Genomic DNA, 24,147 nt, shown 5'->3' with positions numbered 1-24,147 from the left:
CAGTCTGCGAGCAGCAAGGGAAGATATAGGAACTACGGGTTACGAAGAGGTAAGCAATAAATGAATGTTTTATTATATATGTTAATGAATACAATTAAAATATATATGTTAATAAATGAATATTTTAAGATATATGTGTGTGTGTGTGTGTGTGTGTGTGTGTGTGTGTGTGTGTGTGTGTGTGTGTGTGAATATAATTAAATGCATATTTTAATATATATGTTAATGAATGAATATATATATATATATATATATATATGTTAATGAATATAATTAATGTATATTTAATATATATGTAATGAAAATAAGTAATGGATATTTTTAATACATATGTTAATGAAGGGTTTTCAGGTGTTAAGGAATATGTAAAAATCTGTTAATGAATATGTGAAAATATACTAATGAATAGTTAGGAATATATGTTAAGAAATAAATGTGAATATTGGATAATGAACATTTTTATGAATATATGTTAGGGAATACATGTTAAATCAGGAATATATAAATGTGGATTATGGAATGGAGAATAGTAATAAAATGCAAAAATGTATTATAAATGTGATTACATGATGGGGGCTATTGGGAGGAAACTCCTTTAGTCTAAGGGAGGGATTATGATAATCCCTCAAGCAGTATATATATACTGAATATCTATATGCATATTTATGGCTTGATTGACTAAGTTCATCCAAGAAGAGACGGATATGGCCGGTCCCCTCTGAGGACTTGGATGATGAGATGCATCATCCAAGGCAAGGAATCGACATAGGGTCTTCCTTGGATGGCTTGGGTGTAAGAAATTACAACCAAGACAAGAATCGAATTAACCTTCAATTTCCTAGATGGCTTGGGTGTAAGAAATTACACTCAGGACAGGAATCAAATTAACCTTTGATTCCCTAGATGGCTTGGAATTACATCCAAGACAGGAATCGAATTCACCTTTGATTTCCTAGATGGCTTGGAACCAAGAGGGGTTCCAAGAAGGCGAGCCTCACGGCCGCCTAAGGACATATCTCTGTATGACATTCGTATCCTTTTTATTAGATGAGAATTGTGATTATGTTAATTAAGTATTTTAAATTGCAAGTTAGATTAGTTTTATATATATATATATATATATATATATATATATATATATATATATATATATATATATATATATTAATCTATTTTGCAGGACAATGATCCCTAACTAGTAGGGACATTACAGTGGTATCAGAGCATAATCCTGCCATCTTGTGGGACAAAATTACAACATTACTCTTTATATATGTGTTGCATGGAAGAAGGGAAGATGCTCGTGGAAAGAGTAGTCTGCGAACAAGGGAAGAGATAGGAACTGCGGGTTACGAAGAGGTAAGCAATAAATGAATGTTTTATCATATATGTTAATGAATATAATTAAAATATGTGTTGCATGCCTTAATTGTGTTAATGAATATAGTTAAATGCATATTTTAATATATATGTTAATATATATATATATATATATATATATGTTAATAATTAAATGCATATTTTAATATATATGTTAATGAATGAATATTTTAATATATATATGTTAATGAATATAATTAATGCATATTTAATATATATGTAATGAATATAAGTAATGGATATTTTTAATACATATGTTAATGAAGGGTTTTTAGGTGTTAAGGAATATGTAAACATCTGTTAATGAATATGTAAAAATATACTAATAAATAGTTAGGAATATATGTTAAGAAATAAATGTGAATATTGGATAATGAACATTTTTATGAATATATGTTAAATTAGAAATATATAAATGTGGATTATGGAATAATAAAATGCAAAAATGTATTATAAATGAGATTACATGATGGAGGCTATAGGGAGGAAACTCCCTTAGTCTAAGGGAGGGATTATGATAATCTCTAAGGCAATATATATATATATATATATATATATATATATATATATATATATATATATATATATATATATATATATATATATGGCTTGGTTGACTAAGTTCATCCAAGAAGAGACAGATCTGGTCGGTCCACTCTGAGGACTTGGATGATGAGATACATCATCCAAGGCAAAGAATTACACCCAAGACAAGAATCAAATTAACCTTTGATTTCCTGGATGGCTTAGATGTAAGAAATTACATCCAAGACAGGAATTGAATTCACCTTCGATTTCCTGGATGGCTTGGAACCAAGAGGGGTTCCAAGAAGGCGAGCCTCACGGCTGCCTAAGGACATATCTCTGTATGACATTCGTATCATTTTTATTAGATGAGAATTGTGATTATCTTAATTAAGTATTTTAAATTGCAAGTTAGATTAGTTATATATATATTTGTTGTACTCTAACAATTTGTTTTGCAAGACAATGATCCCTAACTAGTAGGGACATTACAATACTACAATCCAATACATGAACATAATCAAATATAATACGAATATAAATGTGATGGGAATTAATTCTATAATGATGATAACTTGAAATATAATGTGGTGAGTTTAACTTATAAAGCTGATAATGAATGTAATTTAATGCTGTCACAAAATCTGACATAACACAATTATATGGACAATATAAGGACTAATTGATATGATGGTATAATAATGCTAAACTAAGGGAACTTGTAACCAGACTGTTATAAAATCATATCAATTGCAAACTCATTACTTAATGTATGTGGGACCCTCTCTTGGGTACGCCACTCCATAGTGGATGCCTAACCCCTACCACATGGAGCCAAGAGGGATGTAGCATTTGCTCTTGGCCTTAAAAGAGGAGGTGGTTGTGATGAGGGGGAACGACAATAGGACACTTCATTGGGTACACCACTCCATGATGGATGCTTAACACCTGCCACATGGAGCTAAGAGGGATGTAGCATTAGCTCTTGGGCCTAGGGTGGAGGGTCTCTTGGACACCTTATCTAGCTAGCCTTGTCATGTCCCCTTTGTAGAGTGGACATCAGAGACAGAGGAGTTGGCCTATCATTGGAGTCTCGTAGGCTAGCAGAGGTTGATTGGGACTCATTTAGTGCATATAGTGACTGGATTTTGGCTTTACAGGCAGTTTGAGGGCCATTTGGAGTAGTTCCTTGAGTTTAGGGAGATTCCCTATTTTTTAGGAGGTTGTGGCAGTTCCCATATTGGAGGTTCCACGGGACCATGTCATGGTTTCAGTTTTAGGAAGTTTGGGCGTGTTTCCTAGTTTCTAGGAGCATCCCTAGATTTTAGGGATGAGACTGGCAGTTAGTTCAACTTTTTCGGCATCGGTCACAGATAGGTGACAAAGTTATATTCATGACTATTTGGTCATTTTGGGCTATTATTGGATATTTGGAGATATTTTAATATATTTAAATATTTCTTAAGTTTGCGATTAATTAAATTAAAATAAGGCTATGTATTTAGTCATTTCGGAGTAATAAGGGATTTTTGGCTTCATCTGGGTTGATATGCCTATGTGTTATAGCTCGTTGGAAAGGTCTTGAACTTTGCTACATGATTCTCACCTTCCGGAGTCTTTTTGGATGTCTGAAGCTATTTATTTGCAATTTAGTGTTATTTTCCTATAGTTGACGCCATAATTAGAAAATAACACTCTTTTCATAATGCGCCAACTTTACTCCCTTTTAGGGTTTGGCTTGGAAAGGAAAGGAGATATAAGGAAATGAAGACCAAATTGTTCATTATCTTTTTACACAATCAAACTTATTTTTGCGAATTAGCTCTGAGTGGGCGATTCTTCATCTAGGACGCAAACCCCAAGATTTGGACTGGCTGGGACGTAGCCCTCAACAGTTATTGGCATTGGATTCTTCAGACAGAGTGCATTGTTGATAGAGATTGAGTACGCCATTCTTCATTGTGGATTCAGGTTGTAGAGTAAGGGTTTCAGCATGGCAGATTGATTCTTCATCTTGGGCGTGATCCTTGCAGCCTTAGGACCACCATTTGCAGCAGGTACATCCCACGTGGAATGTAAGGAATGCATGTATTCAGCCTTAGAGGTATTCTTGATTTATGATCACTATTCACCTTTCAGTTTGGCATCATTGTTGGATGTAAGTTCCTTGGATCTGCATTGGAATTATTATTTGGTTTAACAAATCAGCAATCTGTTTGGTACAGCTTGTAGCAATTCTGAATTTGGCTGTATGTTCTTACTTATTTTGTCTCCTTCATGTTTACTGTTCATTATTCATTACTTGTTTCAAAACTATCAAAAAACACAAAAAGAAACAAACCTTCTGCAACTTTTGTCTATTCTCTAAAACCATCAAAGGAATCAGAGGAAAATATAGTTTATTAATTTAAAAAATTACAACAGTTCAGCAAGGGGATCCAACAGGGATCTTTCGGTGGTATTAGAGCCTACATCCTGGCAGCCTGTAGGGTTTATGAGAAATTGTCACATCTGGGTACTGGATAGAAGGTTTTGATAATTAATATTAGCAACTAGGTAGTTGTCAACCTACACATTTATGCTTACAGTTGACAGCTGGTAAGACAATACGTTGGCCAAAGTCCCAAAATTATGGAGAACAAACTTTATTTCGACTTCCGTGATCCGTTGGGATATCAGTTTAGTTACATGTAAATACCATGGCTAGAACTAAAATTGGGCACTCAAAAGTTTCATCTTCTCCAACACGTAAAAGTAGGATGCCTCCTGCCAAGATATTTAATCATATAGTTATGAGCAGCTATCATCAATATTGTTCTCTTCCTAAGATGATACGTGAGCTCCTTTCCTTCACACAATTTATGAGTGTACCCGGAGCAGATGAAGATAACTTGGTAGCTACAAGTTTAGATCAGTGGCAAAGAAGGAAAGAAGAATCAAGGGTGCATGAATCAGGAATGGACAGAGAACTTTCATTTAGGGGTAAAATACCTCTACATAAGAATGTTTTGGTGCCCTCAAGTTCTGATGAGTGGGACAAAAATTTATGTGATGATTTTGTTAGACATGTGGATTCAACTCAAGGAGACATTAGGATAGCTTTGGATAATGAATTGTCCTCACCTTCCGTGCAGGGGATTTCTCAAGAGGCAACTGAGTTAGAGGTTAGCAATTCTGATTTTCATGACAACAGTGAGGTACTTTTGTATTAGCTTGAGGTATCAATGTCTACACTTGTACAAGATGGTGCCAATGAGCTGTCACATGAAGGTATTCAAAATTTGGGTACCAATGATGCTTTGAATGTTGAGAACCCATATCATAATGATTCTGATTTTATAGATCAGACCTTAGAATCCAGCCCAATATGTTCTCTTAGTAGCACTGGACCCCAGGATCGTGAGCCAGTGGGTTGTGCGGACACATGGGATGCAGAAGAGAGTGATGACAGTGTATTTTCAACAGTATCATCATTGACGGATGTGGTGTTCTCAGAGGCACATAGCAGCAGTACTTTGGATGAGGTTGTATCCATGGCCGAGTGCATACATGATGTTGACTACAAAGAGGTATAGGATACGGATACAACTTCTTTCCACAATGTAGATTTTGAGTTTGTACAGTTACAGGAGAGCCAACATTCTCGGACTCCTCATCACCTGATTGGACAACTCAAGGTTGATGACAAGAGCATAGACACAGTTATTGAGATTGCTCGCCAGTTGTTGGCTACACATAGTTGGAGCACCCTCATGATTGATGAGCAGGGCAACAGTGATTTTTCCTTACCAGAGTTTCATGCTCTTTATGGAGCCATTGGAATACTGAAGCATGAGTATTTACAGTTAGTGGCTGACCGAGATTATCTCCTTCAGAGGGATTTTATTAGTTATGGTGCTTTGTTGAGGGAAGAGGAGGAAGTTGATATCCTCTCTCAGGAGCTTGAGGCGTCTGTTGTTGCATGGGAGGATACCCAGTTGTCCCTTCAGGAAGTGAACTCCAGATTGGAGGAGCTTTCTGATAGATTGAGAGTGGCACATACATCATCAACGACAGATACAGAACAGTGTTCTACTGTGACACTGCGAGATTCACCAGAGAGTTGTGATTTGACTCACGATATTACTCCTGTTGACTTGTTTCCTTCTCTGGAAAGCAAATCTTCTTTTACACCTCTTACAGCTGACGAGGGAAACCAATATGTTTCACCACAGAGCCACAGTGCTCAGTTGAGGTGTATTTTGGATTTTGGATCTCAGACATATGAGTTGTCTTTGGATTCATGGTTTGAGAGCAGTGGGAGTGATGATGAGTTTGATGGACAAGATTATGACACAGAGCCATTGAGTGAGCTTACGAGAGTCCATTTAGATTACCTCGCGAGGAGTGCACTTCATTTCTCTTTTAGTCCGATTGTAGATGATTGGATGGCTCGCAGGTGTGAGTTGGTTCGGGACTTATACTATCTGTGTTGTGATAGTGCTCTCCCATCTTCAGAGGATAGAGTTATTGATTGCAGGCACCTGATCCAGCAGTTTGGGATGGATTGTTTGAGGGATCAACAAACAATCAACCGTTATGATGAGCAGCGACCCTCAAAGTTTTTCATCTCCTTGACACAGAGACTTCATCCAGGATCATGGGGGAAGGATGATGCATGGATTAGTAGGTGTGTTGTTGTGGATGGTTATCACAGGTGTGAGAGTTTCACAGTGGCTGTAGAGAGACACGGTATCGAGGATGCCTCTTACTATCATTGTCTCTTCATGACAGATGGATGTGGATTTAGTTTTATTTGGGATCCAGGTGTTGATTCATTTGATACATCTTATAGGGATTATAGTATGTTGCTCCAGATATTAAGATTATATGGCACTTATATCAGAGGAGAGCAACAGGAGCAATTTATGTCCTACAGGTGGTTTGTGTGGGATCATGGTATAGACGTGTGTAGTACCTTTCTTTCGTGGATCTTACATGGTTTGCTTCACTTCAGATGTATAGATATAGTCGTGGGTGTACAGTGGTTGTTGACACTTGGAGGGTATGTTCGGAATTTCACGAGGATGGAGCTGGAGTTTGCCCACTATCCATCTCAGTTTATCGAGCATAGTGGGACGACAGTTGATCCACAGGTTGATTGTCATCAGATAGCTGACGTGGATGAGTTATGTGATGTTACTCCTAGTGAGTACTTTGAGCCAGTTGATGTGGCAGTTTCATCTGTTTCTCTAGACAGGGTGATTGTTTCATTGTTGGTTGGTGATTACATATTTTTAGATGCCAGCTTGGACAGTGATGATTTTAGTTAGTATTATATATTGTCTAGTGAGTTGGCATTAGATCTTCTGGCACATCAACAACAGTGTGTGATAGTTGTGTGTCAGATGGGGTCAGATCATAGAGGGTCTTCCATGGATTGGCATTCATTGGATATTATGACGAATGTTATGCATGTTGGTGATCACAGACACACTAGTGATCTTGGCATTTATGGATATTTGATCTATGGAGATGATATAGTTTTCCATTGCCCTCTTGAGGTATTCAGTGGGAGCTATGCTTCGCTCTGGGATCCAGGCAGTGTTGATTTGACAGCACAGGTGCTTCAGCGTTTTGAGGAGCCATTCCAGACCGGGGTATTGCATGTTGTTTATATCAGAGATGAGCAGCAGTTACATGCAATGATTTGTTTACGTCTTATTTGGGATGGTGGAGGATTGGTGTTTCAGTTGCTTGTGGGCAAGCAACTCCGAGAGGGGAGGATTGTCATGTCCCCTTTCTAGAGTGGACATCAGAGACAGAGGAATTGGCCTATCATTGGAGTCTCATAGGCTAGCAAAGGTTGATTGGGACTCATTCAGTGCATATAGCGACTGTATTTTGGCTTTACAGGCAGTTTGAAGGCCATTTGGAGCAGTTCCTTGATTTTAGGGAGATTCCCTATTTTTTAGGAGGTTGTGGCAGTTCCCATATTGGAGGTTCCACGGGACCATGTCATGGTTTCAGTTTCAGGAAGTTTGGGTGTGTTTCCTAGTTTCTAGGAGCATCCCTAGATTTTAGGGATGGGACTGCCAGTTAGTTCAACTTTTCCGGCATCGATCACAGATATGTGACAAAGTTATATTCATGATTGTTTGGTCATTTTGGGATATTATTGCATATCTGGAGATATTTTAATATATTTAAATATTTCCTAAGTTTGCGATTAAATAAATTAAAATAAGGCTATCTATTTAGTCATTTCGGAGTAATAAGGGATTTTTGGCTTCATCTGGGTTGATATGCCTATGTGTTATAGCTCGTTATTAAGGTCTTGAACTTTGCTACATGATTCTCACCTTCCAGAGTCTTTTTGGATGCCTGAAGCTATTTATTTGCAATTTAGTGTTATTTTCCTATAGTTGATGCCATAATTAGAAAATAACACTCTTTTCATAATGCGCCAACTTTACTCCCTTTTAGGGTTTGGCTTGGAAAGGAAAGGAGATATAAGGAAATGAAGACCAAATTGTTCATTATCTTTTTACACAATCAAACTTATTTTTGTGAATTAGCTCTGAGTGGGCGATTCTTCATTTGGGACGCAAACCCCAAGATCTGGACTGGCTGGGACGTCGCCCTCAGTAGTTATTGGCATTGGATTCTTCAGGCAGAGTGCATTGTTGACAAAGATTGCGTACGCCATTCTTCATTGTGGATTCAGGTTGCAGAGTAAGGGTTTCAGCATGGCAGATTGATTCTTCAACTTGGGCGTGATCCTTGTAGCCTTAGGGCCGCCATTTGCAGCAGGTACATCCCACGTGGAATGTAAGGAATGCATGTATTCAGCCTTAGAGGTATTCTTGATTTATGATCACTATTCACCTTTCACTTTGGCATCATTGTTGGATGTAAGTTCCTTGGATCTGCATTGGAATTATTATTTGGTTTAACAAATCAGCAATCTGTCTGGTACAGCTTGTAGCAATTCTGAATTTGGCTATATGTTCTTATTTATTTTGTCTCCTTCATGTTTACTGTTCATTATTCATTACTTGTTTGAAAACTATCAAAAAACACAAAAAGAAACAAACCTTCTGCAACTTCTGTCTATTCTCTAAAACCATCAAAGGAATCACAAGAAAATATAGTTTATTAATTTAAAAACTACAACAGTTCAGCAAGGGGATCCAACAAGGATCTTTCAAGCCTACCCTAGTGCACGAAGAATTGGATAATCAAGAATGGAAACTAACCTACAAATCTAATTTTATCTAACAAATATTATACTAATGGAAAACAATATACAAAGGTACTCCCATAAACTAAATTACCTATTTTACATTTGGGCAAATTTAGGTTAATTTAAAGTATAACTAATTAGGGGACATTACAGTGGTATCAAAGCATGATTATGCCAACCTGCAGGGCAAACCTACTTTGACAATCATTCTCTTAAGGCCAACGGTGCATTCCTATATGTGTGTAATGTGTGTTGAGTATGCTTACTCCATGTGTACTTTATATGAATGTTTTTGTCATGGATGATTTGTGTTGCTTCAGATTTGATATGTTTTCAACATGTGTTTAATATGTATGCCTTGTGACTTACATGTATTTATGTGTTCGCCTTGCAATAGGTGTGTCTTTAACATCTTTACTCCATGGGTACCTTTCAAATGTATACTTTATGCTTTACACGTGTATGTTGAATGTTTTACGTGTCTTCAAGTGTGTGATCCATGCCTTGTGTGTAATCGTGTGTATGATTCATGCCTTACATGTATTAATGTGTTTAATTTATGTCTTACATGTATTCGTGTGCACGATTCATGCTTTACGTTTGTTCATGTGTACACTTCATGCTTTACACCTCCTATGTATTCATGTGTATAACTCATGCATTGTATTCAGTCTTCATGCCTTACGTGTATTGCTACATGTAAATTCTTCATGCCCTACATATGTCTATATGTATGCAATGTGTCTTCAACATGAAAACTTCATGGTTATTTTTGTGTGTACCTTTCTCATGAACGCCTGGTGTCTTGTATATATGCTTCATATCTTACGTTCATTTATTTGTTTGCCTCATGACTGTCATGGTGTGTGTCTTCCTAATGTATGCCTTATGTCTTGAATGTGCTTCACATCATGTTTGATGGTTTCAACAAGCTTGTCCCATGTGTGTTTCCAAAGCACTTTCATCATTTTGAACACTCCATGATCATTGCTTGAGGACAAGCAATCTTGAGTTGGGCAAACTGTAATATCCCCACTTTGAAATAGAAATTAATGTTAAATATTAATAATAAAATTTAAATTTAAAAGAATAAAATAAAGTTAAATTTAAAACATAAAAGAATATAATTAAAATTTTAATTAAGTTAATGAATGGACAAAAGACATGAAATGATAAGTTGCGACTCTCCCAAATATGAGGTATAAAAGGGAGGAGATTCTCATTTCAGAGGGGATAATTTGGGGGGAATCAAAAGTGCGGAACTGACTTAAATAAGCACAGATCTGATTGTGAAAGGTTGTGTCCCTTTCAAAGGGCAGAAATAATGAAGAGTTGCACTCTTTCAAAGAGAGAGTGCTAATGATGAAAGAGTGTCTCTTGCCAAAGGGCATACATGATGAAGAGGTGTGACCTCTCCCTCACATTGAGAGATATAAAGGAAAGGAATGAAAGCATCCAGTAACAACACCATTGATTAGTTCAAATCAGAACTGTTATTAAGTTACAGGCAATAACACAGCCGATCATCTGATAAATGATCACAGTTATACAATAAATATAGTGGTACTACAATCTGATACATGAACATAATTAAATATAATAAGAATATAAATATGATGGGAATTAATTCTATAATGATGATAACTTGAAATATAGTGTGATGAGTTTAACTTATAAAGCTGATAATGAATGTAATTTAATGCTGTCACAAAATCTGACATAACACAATAATATGGACAATATAAGGGCTGATTAATATGATGGTATAATAATGCTAAACTGAGGGAACTTGTAACCCTTACAAGACTATTATAAAATCATATCAATCGCAAACTCATTACTTAATGTATGTGGGACCCTCTCTTAGGTACGCCACTCCATAGTGGATGTCTAACCCCTACCACATGGAGCCAAGAGGGATGAAGCATCTGCTCTTGGGCTTAAGAGAGGAGGTGGTTGTGATGAGGGGGAACGGCGATAGGACACCTCACTGGGTACGCCACTCCATGATGGATGCTTAACACCTGCCACATGGAGCCAAGAGGGATGTAGCATCTGCTCATGGGCCTAGGGTGGAGAGTCTCTTGGACACCCTATCCAACTAGCCTACCCTAGTGCACTAAGAATTGGATAATAAAGAATGACAACTAACCTACAAATCTGATTTTATCTAACAAACATAATACTAATGGAAAACAGTATACAAAGGTACTCCCATAAACTAAATTACCTATTTTAGATTTGGGCAAATTTAAGTAAATTTAAAGTATAACTAATTAGGGGACATTACACATCCACTACAAAGTCCATTGTGCCATCTTGACTCACATGGACACTTCAAAATAAAATCATGACACCAAATAGACAAATGGCTTGAATGACTGATTGGAAAACATCTTTGAGTTGGGTGTCACATGCTCATTGCAATCTAGATCACGATCTAGCTAGGGAAACTAATATATTGTTACTAGAACTAAAGTAACTAAAAAGCGTAGTAATTAGTTTGCAGATTTTATAATTGTAACCCACACAGTTCTTCTCAAGATAGAAATTGCTCAATTACTCCATATAATTACAACCTCATGACACACAATTCACCACTTGACAAATAGATGAAAAGCTTAGTTCAATGCCTTGTCTTAACATTAAACATATAATGGTGCTTCCACATTTGTTTACTTTTCCACTGCAGATTTCTCATAGCTCACACAATAATTTCATTAGATCCATCTACTAATTATCCTTTGAGTTGTTCTTTGTGCTACTGCATAGGCTCAACTCAAATCATTGAGCTCAGAAGCATTCTCCTCCATCTATTTTTGTGAGGGAACAGACGAAGCACAAGTGTGGTTTGATCTTCCTAATAGGACCTTTTAAGTCTCCTTATGCACATCCACTAGCTTTTAGGAATATAATTATTGGTGTTGCAAATGCTATTGGCCAGGACATTGCTTGTGCTTTGACAGTTTTTCCTCTTTCTTAATGTAATGTCATTGATACATGCCATACATTACTTACCTGTCACTAGTTTCTAAAGTTTCTTCTTATTGCAGTTGGGGGTCATCCTTTGAATTAGGCCAATGGTCGGAGTCCCGTGTTCAAATGGGTTGGTCCAAAAGAGCTATTAATAGCAGTGTCATACTTGTCTGGTATGCAATCCTCATGCTCATAAATGCCTGGAGTTGTAGATTCTAAGAAGAGATGCTATCATTTGATTGACTACTTCTAGCCATGGGTACCTTGGCATGCCCTTTGGTATTTGGATAGAAGACAATTCACTCAATTCAACTTAGTCCCGATAATGGACTGATAATCAAATAAACTAGAAAGTGCTTAGATATCTGGTCGCTTAACAAATCTTTTGTGGCAAACTGAAGTGAATCCATGCACAATCAAAGAAGAGTTTTGTAGTCTTACTTGAATTCACTTTTCGTAAGGTGCTAGGACTGCTATCTATCAAACACCTATACTCTGCTTATGCTGGTTTTCAGATTTTCATGAGTATTATTAAATATTGTAATGTTTTGGCAATTTATATCACCTCCTTATCATTACTGTTCTAACTTCTTGCTTCCATTCAACGAGCATCAGCCCTACACTCTGCTTCATGCTTGATGTGTGTATATTCTATTTAGATATCATTATAGTGTTAAAACAATAGAAGAATAAAAATGACAATGCCTGATTTGTCCTTCAATGACAAAATAAAATAAACATTGCAGAATGCTCCACTTGATCACATATTTGATTTGCTAAAAAATACACCAGCAGGAATTTTTGCATGCCCCACAATTGTATAGATGATTCACGTATAATATGCAATGATTGTACCTGAATCTAGCCATGCACGGCTCTATATATGTGAATCTGGCCCAGAGAAACGAGACTCGCCCGAAATCGCCTAAACTCGGCGAGTCCGGGTCCGAGTCAGGCCAAACGAGTCCCAGGGGCTCGGACTCGGACTCGGCCGAGTCTGGAGGCTAAACTCGCCAGACTCGCCGAGTTGGCAATTTTGGCCCAAAATCGCCAAACTCGACGAGTCCCGAGCCCTGGACTCGGCCGGCGTTGGCAGCAAATAAGCAAATAAAAAGTCAAAAAAAAAATAGTTTGTAAAGTTTTTTTAAATCCGTTTTTTAATGTTAATTGTCTTCTAGCCCTAAAAGTGACTTTCATTTCATTCACTTGCAAAAAAAAGAAGAGTAAAGTGAGTTGGGAAGAAAAACAAGGGTGCATAGAAGAAAAACCAGCAAGGAGGAAGCTCAAGTTTTCTTCAATTTTTCACATTGGAGCTACATTGTGTTTCGATTTGGTGCATCAAGAGTTGGATAGGAAGAGTTTGCAGCTCATTTCAAGCTTGTTGTAAGAGGTATGATTGTTTTTTTTAACATTATTTTGTTTCTTATATGCAAAAATTCCATTTTTTATTCATTTATTTTGAAAGTTTTACATTTTCTTGTATGCAAGATCTTTTGTATGTTTGTAATTTGTATGTAGCATGTAGTATGTAATTGTACTATGTAGGGTTGTATGTAGGGTTGTATGTAGGGTTTGTAAATTTTTTTTTTTTTAAATTGTAGGGTTTGACAAACCCTACAATTTTTTTTAAAAAAAATTTACAAACCCTACTTTAGTTTTTTTGAATGTATGTATTAATTTTATTTTGTATGTGTAATGTTTTATTTCAGCAAACTTCACTTTATTATTTGCCTCAACTTCAACTTTCACAAAACTATCCTAAAATGTCTACTTCGGCTTCTAGACCCCCCATGAGAAAGGACTCTGCTTGGAAATATCATGAGGATTTTCCAGGGCAAGGAAAGGGGCAAACAAAATGTATGTTTTGCAAAACAATATTCCATGGAGGTATATATAGGCTGAAATACCATATTGCTGGTGTGCGTGGATATGATGCCGAACCATGCCTAAAAGCAGTCTCTGAGGCCATACATGATTGTTATGTAATGGTTGAGGAGATTGAAAGAAAAAAGAAACAAAAGGAGGATCGAGCGGCCATTGGGAGAGAGACAGTTTTAGGAAGAGGGACACAGTTAGGTTGTGTTGGAGGCCCTTCTTCCTTACCTCCATATCGTCCCACTCAGTTTGCTACTACTGGTGCTTCCGTTTCTGCTTCTGCTTCTATAAGTGGCAGTGCCACTGCCACCGCCACTTCTCATGCTCCTACCACTAGTAGTCATAGTGGGAATGTTACCATTGGACCTAGGATTCGTAAATCTAGGTTGGATTCCTTCTTTGTGCCTCGCACTACTCCTGGGTTGGACCAAGGAGGTCCATGATGCTGCTAAAATGGCAATTGGCAGGTTTTGGAGCTACAGCTGTATTCCATTCTTTGTAGCCAGGTGAATGTTTTACTTTTATGTTTGATAACTTTGATTGTTTTAATTTTTATACTTAACTTATCTCATTGAGTTTCTTTGTGACAGGTCTCCTTATTGGCAACAAATGGTTGATGCCATTACCATATGCGGGGCGGGGTTCAAAGCCCCTAGTGAGAGTGATTTGAGGGGACCCATTTTGTCTCAAATGGTGGATGATGTGAAAAAGGATTTAGATGAACAACGCCACATATGGAGCACTAAAGGTTGCACTATCATGACTGATGGTTGGATGGATAGGAGAAATAGAACTCTCCTTAATTTTCTTGTTTCTTCCGTAGGTGATTGATTAATTTTAGTTTCATATTGTCTTTAATTTTTTATTTTTTATCTAATGGTTTATTGAATGATCATTGACCTAACTTTATTTTTTTATTTCAGGGGGCACCGTTTTCATCAAGTCCATTGATGCCTCCGCCCATTGCAAGAATGCCACCTACCTATGTGAGCAGATAGAGGAGGTGATTGAAGATGTGGGTGAGGAGAACGTGGTACAGGTGGTGACCGACAATGCAACAAATTATGTTGCTGCGGGTAAACTTTTGATTACAAACCAATTTTGTTTGCAAATTAATTACTATCTTGTAATTTGTACCTCCATTAATTACAATTTACAATGCAACAAATTATGTTGCTGCAGGTAGACTATTGATGGAGAGGCACCCATCTATAGTTTGGACTCCATGTGCTGCTCATTGCATTGACCTCATGTTGGAGGATATTGGAAAAATCCCATGGGTCAAGAGATGTGTAGAAAGGGCAAGAAATGTCTGCAAATTTGTATATAATCATTCATGGGTGTTGGCTCTTATGAGACAATACACAGAGCAGAAGGAGTTGCATCGTCCAGGAATCACAAGATTTGCCACAAACTTCCTCACATTGCAGTCCATGCTTAGGTCTAAGCCTGCCTTGAGACGTATGATTGTTGGTGAGGAGTGGTCTTCCTCATCCTATGCTACCACCCCTACAGGGATAGAGATGGCAGACTGCATTTTTTATGAGCAAGGCTTTTGGGTCCCTTGTGATGAGATAGTGAAGGTAATTTTTTTATAAATTCTACAATTTAGCTTCATGTTTTATAAGTTATTATATGTATTCTCTTATTTGCTCATTTTTCTAAATTACACAATATTTTCAATTTTGCAGTTTGTTAAGTCCTTGGTGGTTTTGTTGCGAGTTGCGGATGGAGATAAGCCCGCAATGGGCTATATATATGAGGGCATGGATAGGGCGAAGGAGGCCATCAAATTCGTCTATGGAGCAGATGAGAGCAAGTATGGTCCCATTTGGGAGATCATTGATAGGAGATGGCATCATCAGCTACATAGGCCCATCCATGCGGCAGCCTATTATCTGAATCCGGCATTCCGTTTTATCCCTTCTTTCAAGGTTGATGCGGAGGTCCTTAATGGGCTATATGCAATCATGGAGAAGATGGGACCTACCGGTACTTCTCAGATAGACCTTTTTCGAGAGCTACAGATGTTCTCAAATGCACAAGGGGAGACCTTCTCTCGTCCTGTCGCCAAACACGCTAGAACAACTATGATGCCAGGTAAAAATAAATTGTTAGGCTTAATTTTAGTTGTATTCAATACTATATTGTAACTTGTTAAATGAGTTCATGAGTGAGACTGATTTTATTTATTTTTCTCATTTCAAACTCAGATCATTGGTGGAACTTTTTTGGCCCAAAGACACCAAATGTTCAGAAGTTGGCCATTCGTATCTTGAGCCAACCATGCAGCGCATCAGGTTGTGAGCGCAATTGGAGTATGTTTGAGCACATACACTCCAAGAGGCGCAATAGATTATCTGTGGAGAAGATGAATGATCTCGTCTTTGTTCACTACAACCTCCGCCTGAGAATGAGAAAGAATGCAATAGTTGACATGTCTCCTATCATTCTAGATGAGGTTGATCTTGAAGCAGAGTGGGCCAATGAGAATCAGATAGCTCCTGGGACTCCTACAACTGTATTTAGTGATGATGACATTGATTGGATCGACCAGGTAGATATAGAGGCTGAGGCTGTAGCCATGGTAGAGAAGGAGCAGAGAACACGAGCAGAGACAGGAAATACTGAGACTCGGAGTGACACAGCTGTTCCTGATGTTGGTGAGCATGACACAGTCGTTCCTGATGTTGGTGAGCATAGCATGGTGTCACGGGGAGCAACTATGGCTGCTAAATCATCCAGGACCTACTTTAAACGCCTTCGCAGGGGGCCAAGGCGAGAGGGTGCACGGCCATCTCAGCCATAGGCTTGTACACTTGTAGTTGTATTTAGTTTTACTATTTACCTTTGGTATTTGTATGAAACATTTGATGATGATCATATGATGACATGAATTTTTTATTCCATGAGTTTTGTAATATTGTATACATTTGACAATATTTATATATCTATGTTTCTTATTTTTTTCAGCTACAATTTGCGTTTATGCTTATGTGATTGATGTATACTTGTGTATGTAATCAAATGAGCCGAGTTTAATGATGTTTTTGTGTCTTTAAGGTGTATTCAATAAAGGGTGTCTGAAACAAGTTTTAAATCTTTAAAAATCTCTAAATTTCTTGAGTTTTTTACTTTCCCGAGTCCAGCCGAGTCTGACGCCGAGTCCCGAGTCCGAGTCCGAGTTGGCCTTGCCGAGTCCGAGCCGAGTCCGAGTCCCGTTTCTTTGATCTGGCCATATAAAGCTCTTTTCATGTCCGGATTCAAACATGTGAAGCTGCATATGGTCACACTCAAGTGTATTTGCTGCAATTTAGTTACATATACAAACACAGATTATGAAGAAAAAGGCATGCCTTTGCACGTCTGACTGACTTTCTGACCTTGCATGAGCAACTGAAAGAAGCTCCAAATGTGCATACTTAAGATCCAATAATCTTTTGAGATTTCATAGCATTAAACTCCTATAACAACACACTGAAGGAGCTCCTACATGCAATGACTTCAAACAAGAGCATCCTTTTTTGTGCCTGAAATCTTATCAGTGAAACATTCACATTAACAATCCAATTAGCATGTTTAAATGCAATACGCTATTTCAATGTTTATTAATGTTAAGGCATAAAAACAAATGACCTTTCACATCCTGAACAGCTCTTTAAAGTAAAATGTGATTAAAAAATTAGCCTGCATAATTGTCTATACACGTGCTGTGAGATTAAGCAGATACTTTCGTCTCTCTTTCAAGTGCTCAGATAATGAAACTATATGCATTCAAAAGAAACAGAAAGCAGCTTATGATAATAAAAAAGCAAATTGTGGTCATAAGCTTAAGATATCTACAGTTAGCTTACAGAGTCAAAAAAGCATCAATCTCTGCCAACAAAAGCTATCAAAAGCACCTTAGAAACCATGTATCTCATATGAAGAATTAATTAGTATCCGAACAGCAGCATCAAGCAGGTGGGTTGTTTAGTGCTTTTACTAATGTACCGCTATCTATCCAGGTTCTGCAGCTCTCCAAACTTTGTCATCTCTAGAACCACTGTTTTGGAGTTTAAACAGCATACATGCACATAAACAAACTGCTATAAAAAAAACAAGTATGCATATCTTGAATATTGAGATAAACTAGTACTCCAGGTAAAATGACTGGAAGATTGCCCAAATTATAACAAAAATGTTGACAGAAGTAAAGAAACCCGTTCTTCCAGACATGATAGTTTTGGAAGCTCCTTCAAGTTCCATTTTCAACAAACCTAAGTTTGGGACCATTCACAATTTACTCCCAGGTATCGCTCCAGAACAGTTTTTAATGCCTGCCAAATAACCAAAAAAACACTTTCAAAGCCATCTAGAGAATACTACAAATCCAGATGGATATCATTAAAAACATTTCAGCATGAAATACATTCCAAAGCATCTTAATATAAAGCTCAATATGTTTCAGAAAAGTTTGAAGATAGCTGACCAAAATGTAGCTGCGAACTGTTCCGAACAGGAAAACGTGAACAGAAGACTAAATATAGGTGTGGGAACAACTGTTGGGTGGTGCTGTAGAGCTAGAAAACACAGGGACTGTACCGCAATTATGAAGTGTCCACCAATAGTACTCATGCCAGAATTCACAATTCAAACCAAATAGGCATTTGTACAACTTCTGGTGATAGTTAGAATTATTCTTGGGCCTGGGAGAACTCTTTTGTCATTAGAGATCTATAAATAGCCATTTATGCAAGCATCAAAGGCATGTCTACAAGTTGGCAAATCATTAGAATTGTTGTAAGTTTCGGTTTTGTTCATAATAAGGAGAAATGGCACAAGTACAAGGCAAGGAGATTGTTCACATGTTGAAATAAGCTCTTTCCAAAATAGTAAAGGAAGGTAGCACAGATGTCACTGCCACAAGATCGGTTTTTCCTCCACCACTGGGATTTTCCAAGATAAAAATCTGCATGTTGAGTTATTCATTTACTTCTATTTTGAACACAACAATTCCTCTAAGTTGTTTAAACTTTCATTTGCAAAGTGAGTAGGAAATTCTAAAATAAGAGTTTATAGATTAATTTTGGTATCAAAGGGTTTAGATTTCTTGTAGGATTCATGGAAGGATTTTGCATGACAATGACAACAAGAGCTTAAAAGGCACCCGGGCAGAATTAAATGCAAGGGTGACAAAACTAGATGGCTACATGAGAGGTATCACAGAAAATCAACAATGATTGAGGCAACAACAAGCGCATGAGTAGGCAACAAGGAGAAATGGAGAAAGAATAGTCTTTCATAGGATGATTTAAAAGATGAAGACTTCTTGAATGAAGCTAATGTAGAAAAGGGAAAGGATGTGAATCCATTTAAGGTAGAAACAAAAAGTATAGATTAAGCCTTGTGATGGACAAATTAACGTGGAATTGCTAGATACATGGATTAAGCAATTAGAGGTATATTTTAGTGTGCATTAAATAAATGGAGCACAAGAATTAATTTTGCACACCTAAAGATGATAGATCATGCTCTTGTACAGTGGGAAACATATGTTGCAGCTTGTGGAAAAAGGTAAATGCCAATAGTTAATAAATGGGAAGAATTCATAAAACTAGTAAGGAGAAATTTCTATTCATAGGACAACTTCAATCAAAAAATTAATTCGATGTACTCCACACAACCAAGCGATTAAGTGTATAGGATTAGATAGAAAAGTTTTTTCAGCAAGCTAAGGCGAACAATATGGATCTTGATGAGGACAAAATGACTAAGCATCTCAATGGGCTCTCCATTCTCACATCCAAAGAAGGGTTGATCACTACCAATCCAAAAATTTGAACAAGGCATGTTTCCAAGAATACTCTACAAGGAGGAGAAAAACAAGTATGAAGGTGAGTTTTCTAAATTTGTGTTTTTGGGTATGCCCAGGTAGGCATTGAACCTGGTATAGGTGCAATACTAGTCCAGTTCTAGTTCTGGTATGCAAAGGACCCACAATACCTTGGGTGTACATGGGGCATACCTAGGCATACCCAAGCGTACCCACAACCTAGGATACTTAAAAACAAGAAGTACACAAGTGCTCTTTGCCCAAGGGAAACAATCAACCCCTCCGACCACACCATCAAAACCACCTACCAATTCTATTGCATCGCATAGAAGATACCGTAACAACAAGCGAGGGAACAACAACTGCTACAATAATAATAACAATAGTAGTGGCACAAGGAGTAGAATACAATATGATGCGAAAGGGAGGCCCATAATACAATGTCGTAAATACAATTAATGGGGGCACTTTGCCAGAGAATGCCAAAGTTGTCAAAACAATACAAACATGGTATGCAAGTGGTGTAGACTTGGAAACCATGAAGACATTGACTGCCTGAAACAAAAAGCAATAAATATGCCGGCTGTGGAAAAGCCAAATGAGGAAGTGCTTGTGATCACTAGGCTACAAACAAAGAAAGGTGTATATCTAGATCCCTAGGAAAGACTTTAGGAAGAAAAAGGCGATGTGGAACAAGTAATGGCTGATGAAAGAAGAGCCTCAAATGAAGCTGCTAGTACTCCACCATGGTCAAAGTTTGAAAAAAACATAATAAGACGGGTGTTACAAACCACAATACCCATTAGGGTAACCCATAGTTGGACTACTCGCGACTCGGCTCGACTCGCCAAGCCCCTGAGAAAAATATCAACAAAAACTCGAAAAAACTCGGCGAAAAACTCGGCAACGTAAAAACACGCTTAATTTTAATAAAAAATGCATTTTTTTGCAAAATTTAATGAGAAGATGCATCCAATGAGTCAAAAATGATAACACAAAAGAAACAAGCTGATTCTAGGTATATTTAAATGCAAAGTGTCTACAAAATCGCATCCTCATGAGGAATGCTAATGGCTGGAAGCAAAATAGTAAATAGTTTTTGTAAAACCAAAAGTAAATACATCATTACAAATTACAATTACAACTTCCTCTTCCCAGCTCTAGCTAAAACTAGAGGAGAGCTAAAACTAGAGGGTCTAGTCCTAGAAGTCTGCAGTGGGCGTGACTGTGCCTCCTCGCTCAGTATGGCTAGCTCATCCTCCATCCTAGATGAAGCTATGTCTCCACCTGCTTGTGGCACTGGCAACGACTCCTCATCCTCATCCTCTTCCTCCTCAATGTCATCCAGCGTGAAACCAAATCCACCCCCCTCCTCCTCCATAGCTTGCCTCTCCAAATTAGTGTTGTCATCCTCAGAAAACAATGGAGGTTGCTTCTGTGATGTCCAATCACTGTAAGGATCTATATCATCCAAGTCAAGTGGACTACCTGCTACTTCCTCTATCTTCCTTACGTGCAATCGAAGATTATATTGCACAAAGACAAGGTCATTGAGGTGTTTTTGAGCTAGCTTGCTCCTCTTCTTCGTGTCAATGGCTTCAAACAAGCTCTAATTGTGCTCACAATTGGATGAACTACAAGGTTGACATAAGATTCTGAGGGCAAATTTTTTGAGATTTGGGGTATTTCCACCCCAACTTTGCCACCAAGCATCTGCAAATTAAAATTAGGTTGAAAGTAGCACCCCTCGTTGAGGTCTGAGGGTGAGAAAAAGAGGGGTAGAGAGATAGGTCTAGATCTTGGTGGAGATCTACAAACGCACAATATTTGAAATTTCATCATTCATACTCATACTTTCAAACTTTCAACTCTAAAATGTATAATACCAAGATTTCTTCAATGCTAATTATGTTGTTATATGGAGCCTAATCAGACTCGGAGGTTAAATTTTCCCTACTTCCATCAGCGCAATTTCCCCTTGTATTTTTCGACGGGGGTTTGGGGGCAGCGCCCCCAAGTTGGGGTCAAGGGGCAACGCCCCTTGCGCGCTCCCTTGCGGGGTTGAGGGGCAGCGCCCCGCAAGGCCAAAAATACTTTTATTATTTTATAAAGGCGTCGGGTGTTATAAAGTATAAGAAAGGAAAAAGACATATTGAAATGCCACTTATACTTAAATGTTATATTTCATGTGTATATTCTAATGAAGAGAATGAAATTGACCTGAAAAAACAAAAATTGATAATTTTTTGACATGTTTGGGCCTCTTTTTTTAGTCTAGCCGAGTTTTTTAAAGAAACTCGTCAAGTTTTTGCTGCGAGTTAAAGTCATAAAAACTCGCAGAGCTCAAAAACTCGCTGAATACTCTACGAGTCCGGTAACCGACCTTCTACAAACCATGCCACAATTGAAAATGGCAATCACCAATATAGTTGGTGACAATGCAGTCGACCAAGAACAATGCAAACCACAGAAGGAACCCACATTGACCATCAGGCAACTTGGCCACTAATCCCATGTTATTGGCAGTAAGCATTAGGAGGAAGTTGGTCATCGTCGAGATGGACATAATGGATAGGAAGTTGACAAACAACATTGTCGACGGAGGTTTGGGCATCAATGTATTGCTTAAGAAAACATGGAAATGTCTGGGGAAGCCAACACTCTAGCCGCCAACCTTCCAATTGGTGGGTGCTAATCAACATGGCATTAAGCCATTGGTGACATTAAGGGCACAAAAAGTCACAATTGACACACAATACTTCTTGGATATCATAGTTATTCTGTTGCAGAAGAAGGCGTACGACGCTCTCCTTAGGTGGGGTTGGTTGATCACTGCCAAGCAAACCATAACTAGAAGCAAAACACACTCAATCGAGAGTCAAGGGAGGAAGTATGTCATCAACTTGAGGAATCAAGCAATGAGCAAAGAACTGGCATCCTTCGACTTGGAGTCTAAAGATGGAGATTCAAGGATGGATGAAGGATAGAGAGTAATGGAACCTAATGACGAAGGAGTACTTAAATTGGAAGACTGCTCAAAGGATGAAACAAGTTCTCTGAATGGGTTAATTCATTGGTAGATGGAGGATTCCCAAGTCTTCCACCCCGAGTGCAACATGTTATAGATCAAGGAGATTGAGGAAGTTGACAAGGGTACGAAGAATGCTACCTTTCCCCCTGGGTATGAAGAGCATAAGGAGGGAGTGGCACGAGTGGATGACATGTCGAAGCACCATTTTGAAAGAGACAAGACCATAAAGTACGAAGAGCCAAATGTGAAGAAGGTTAATCTCAGTGATGAAGACAACCCAAAGGTGATATGGGTTGATGATGGTTGGAACCTGTTGTGACCATTTCACACATCGCCCCATTGCAAATGGGGACCCCTGCTTTTTGCTTTCTAGGGTTTGTTTTCTAGGTCTTTTAGGGTTTTGTCTGTTAGCCTTTAGCTTTCGAGTGTCGCCAGGGGGATCACCTGGATAGCACGTGATGCTTGAGTTAGGTCAAGTTGGTGAGTGATGAAGTCTGGGATGTCCTGATCCTGAAATTTGGCTAAGTCTGGAATGTCCTGATCCTGAAATTTGACGAAGTCTGGAAAACTGAAGAATCCTCCAAAAACTAAATTTTGCAATATAACTCCTGGAGGTCTGAAACCACTCTCAAACATCTTGAAAGTATATATGGAATATAACTTAAAGTATCTTCTTTCTTATACTTAAATGTTATATTCCATAAAATTATCCTGACTGAGAGTTTAAAAATGTCAAATTTTGCTCCTGACCCTTCCAGAGGGTCCAAAGCGAATTTCGCTCCTGACCCTTCCAAAGGGTCCAGAGTGAAAATCTCCATATGACATTCTAGTTTGACCCAAACTTAGAACCAACTCGTTCCCAGGCATCTTTGAGGGCAAAACACTTGTTTGGATGGAAAAATGTGAAAATGAAGTTAGGATTTTGGCCAAGATTAGGAATTTCGCTCCTGACCCTTCCAGAGGGTCCAGAGCGAAATTCATCATAAACTTCATTTGCCACCTTGTTTGAGCTTGCAATCCGGTTCCTAGCCTTGAAAATGATCTAACCTTGTCTTGTGAAATGGTTTCAAACTTGAAAATTGAGCAGTTTAGCCTGGGATGAAGATTTCGCTCCTGACCCTTCCAGAGGGTCCAGAGCGAAAATCTTATTTGAGCTTATTTTTCACTAAATTTGGCTAGCTTTTTTATGTGCAGGGTCTCTTGGAATGGAGATTGGACATCATTTGATACATTTGAAGATTTGGAAGCATGCAAAATGAAGAATTCTGGACAAGAAGGGTAATTTCGCTCCTGACCCTTCCAAAGGGTCCAGGGTGAAAT

The 24,147-nt window shown here is 38.0% G+C and overlaps 1 protein-coding gene across 4 annotated transcripts in view; it reads right to left on the bottom strand.

Moving 5' to 3' along the window:
- Positions 1 to 17,628: 17,628 nt before the first annotated feature.
- Positions 17,629 to 24,147, bottom strand: part of LOC131037683 (lysine-specific demethylase JMJ31) — a 159,848-nt gene continuing 153,329 nt past the window's right edge. For 3 of the 4 annotated variants that reach the window (XM_057969864.2, XM_057969866.2, XM_057969863.2), the window contains exon 15: positions 17,730 to 18,300. In XM_057969864.2, the coding sequence (XP_057825847.2) occupies positions 18,241 to 18,300 (60 nt within the window). In that variant the 3' untranslated portion in view covers positions 17,730 to 18,240. Of the gene's footprint in view, positions 18,301 to 24,147 lie in introns of all 4 variants that reach the window. The other variant, XR_009104282.2, reaches the window with a different exon arrangement.

This window comes from Cryptomeria japonica, chromosome 10 (genome assembly GCF_030272615.1).
Source record: "Cryptomeria japonica chromosome 10, Sugi_1.0, whole genome shotgun sequence".
Classification (NCBI taxonomy): domain Eukaryota; kingdom Viridiplantae; phylum Streptophyta; class Pinopsida; order Cupressales; family Cupressaceae; genus Cryptomeria; species Cryptomeria japonica.
This window is presented reverse-complemented; position numbering and strand designations above follow the sequence as displayed.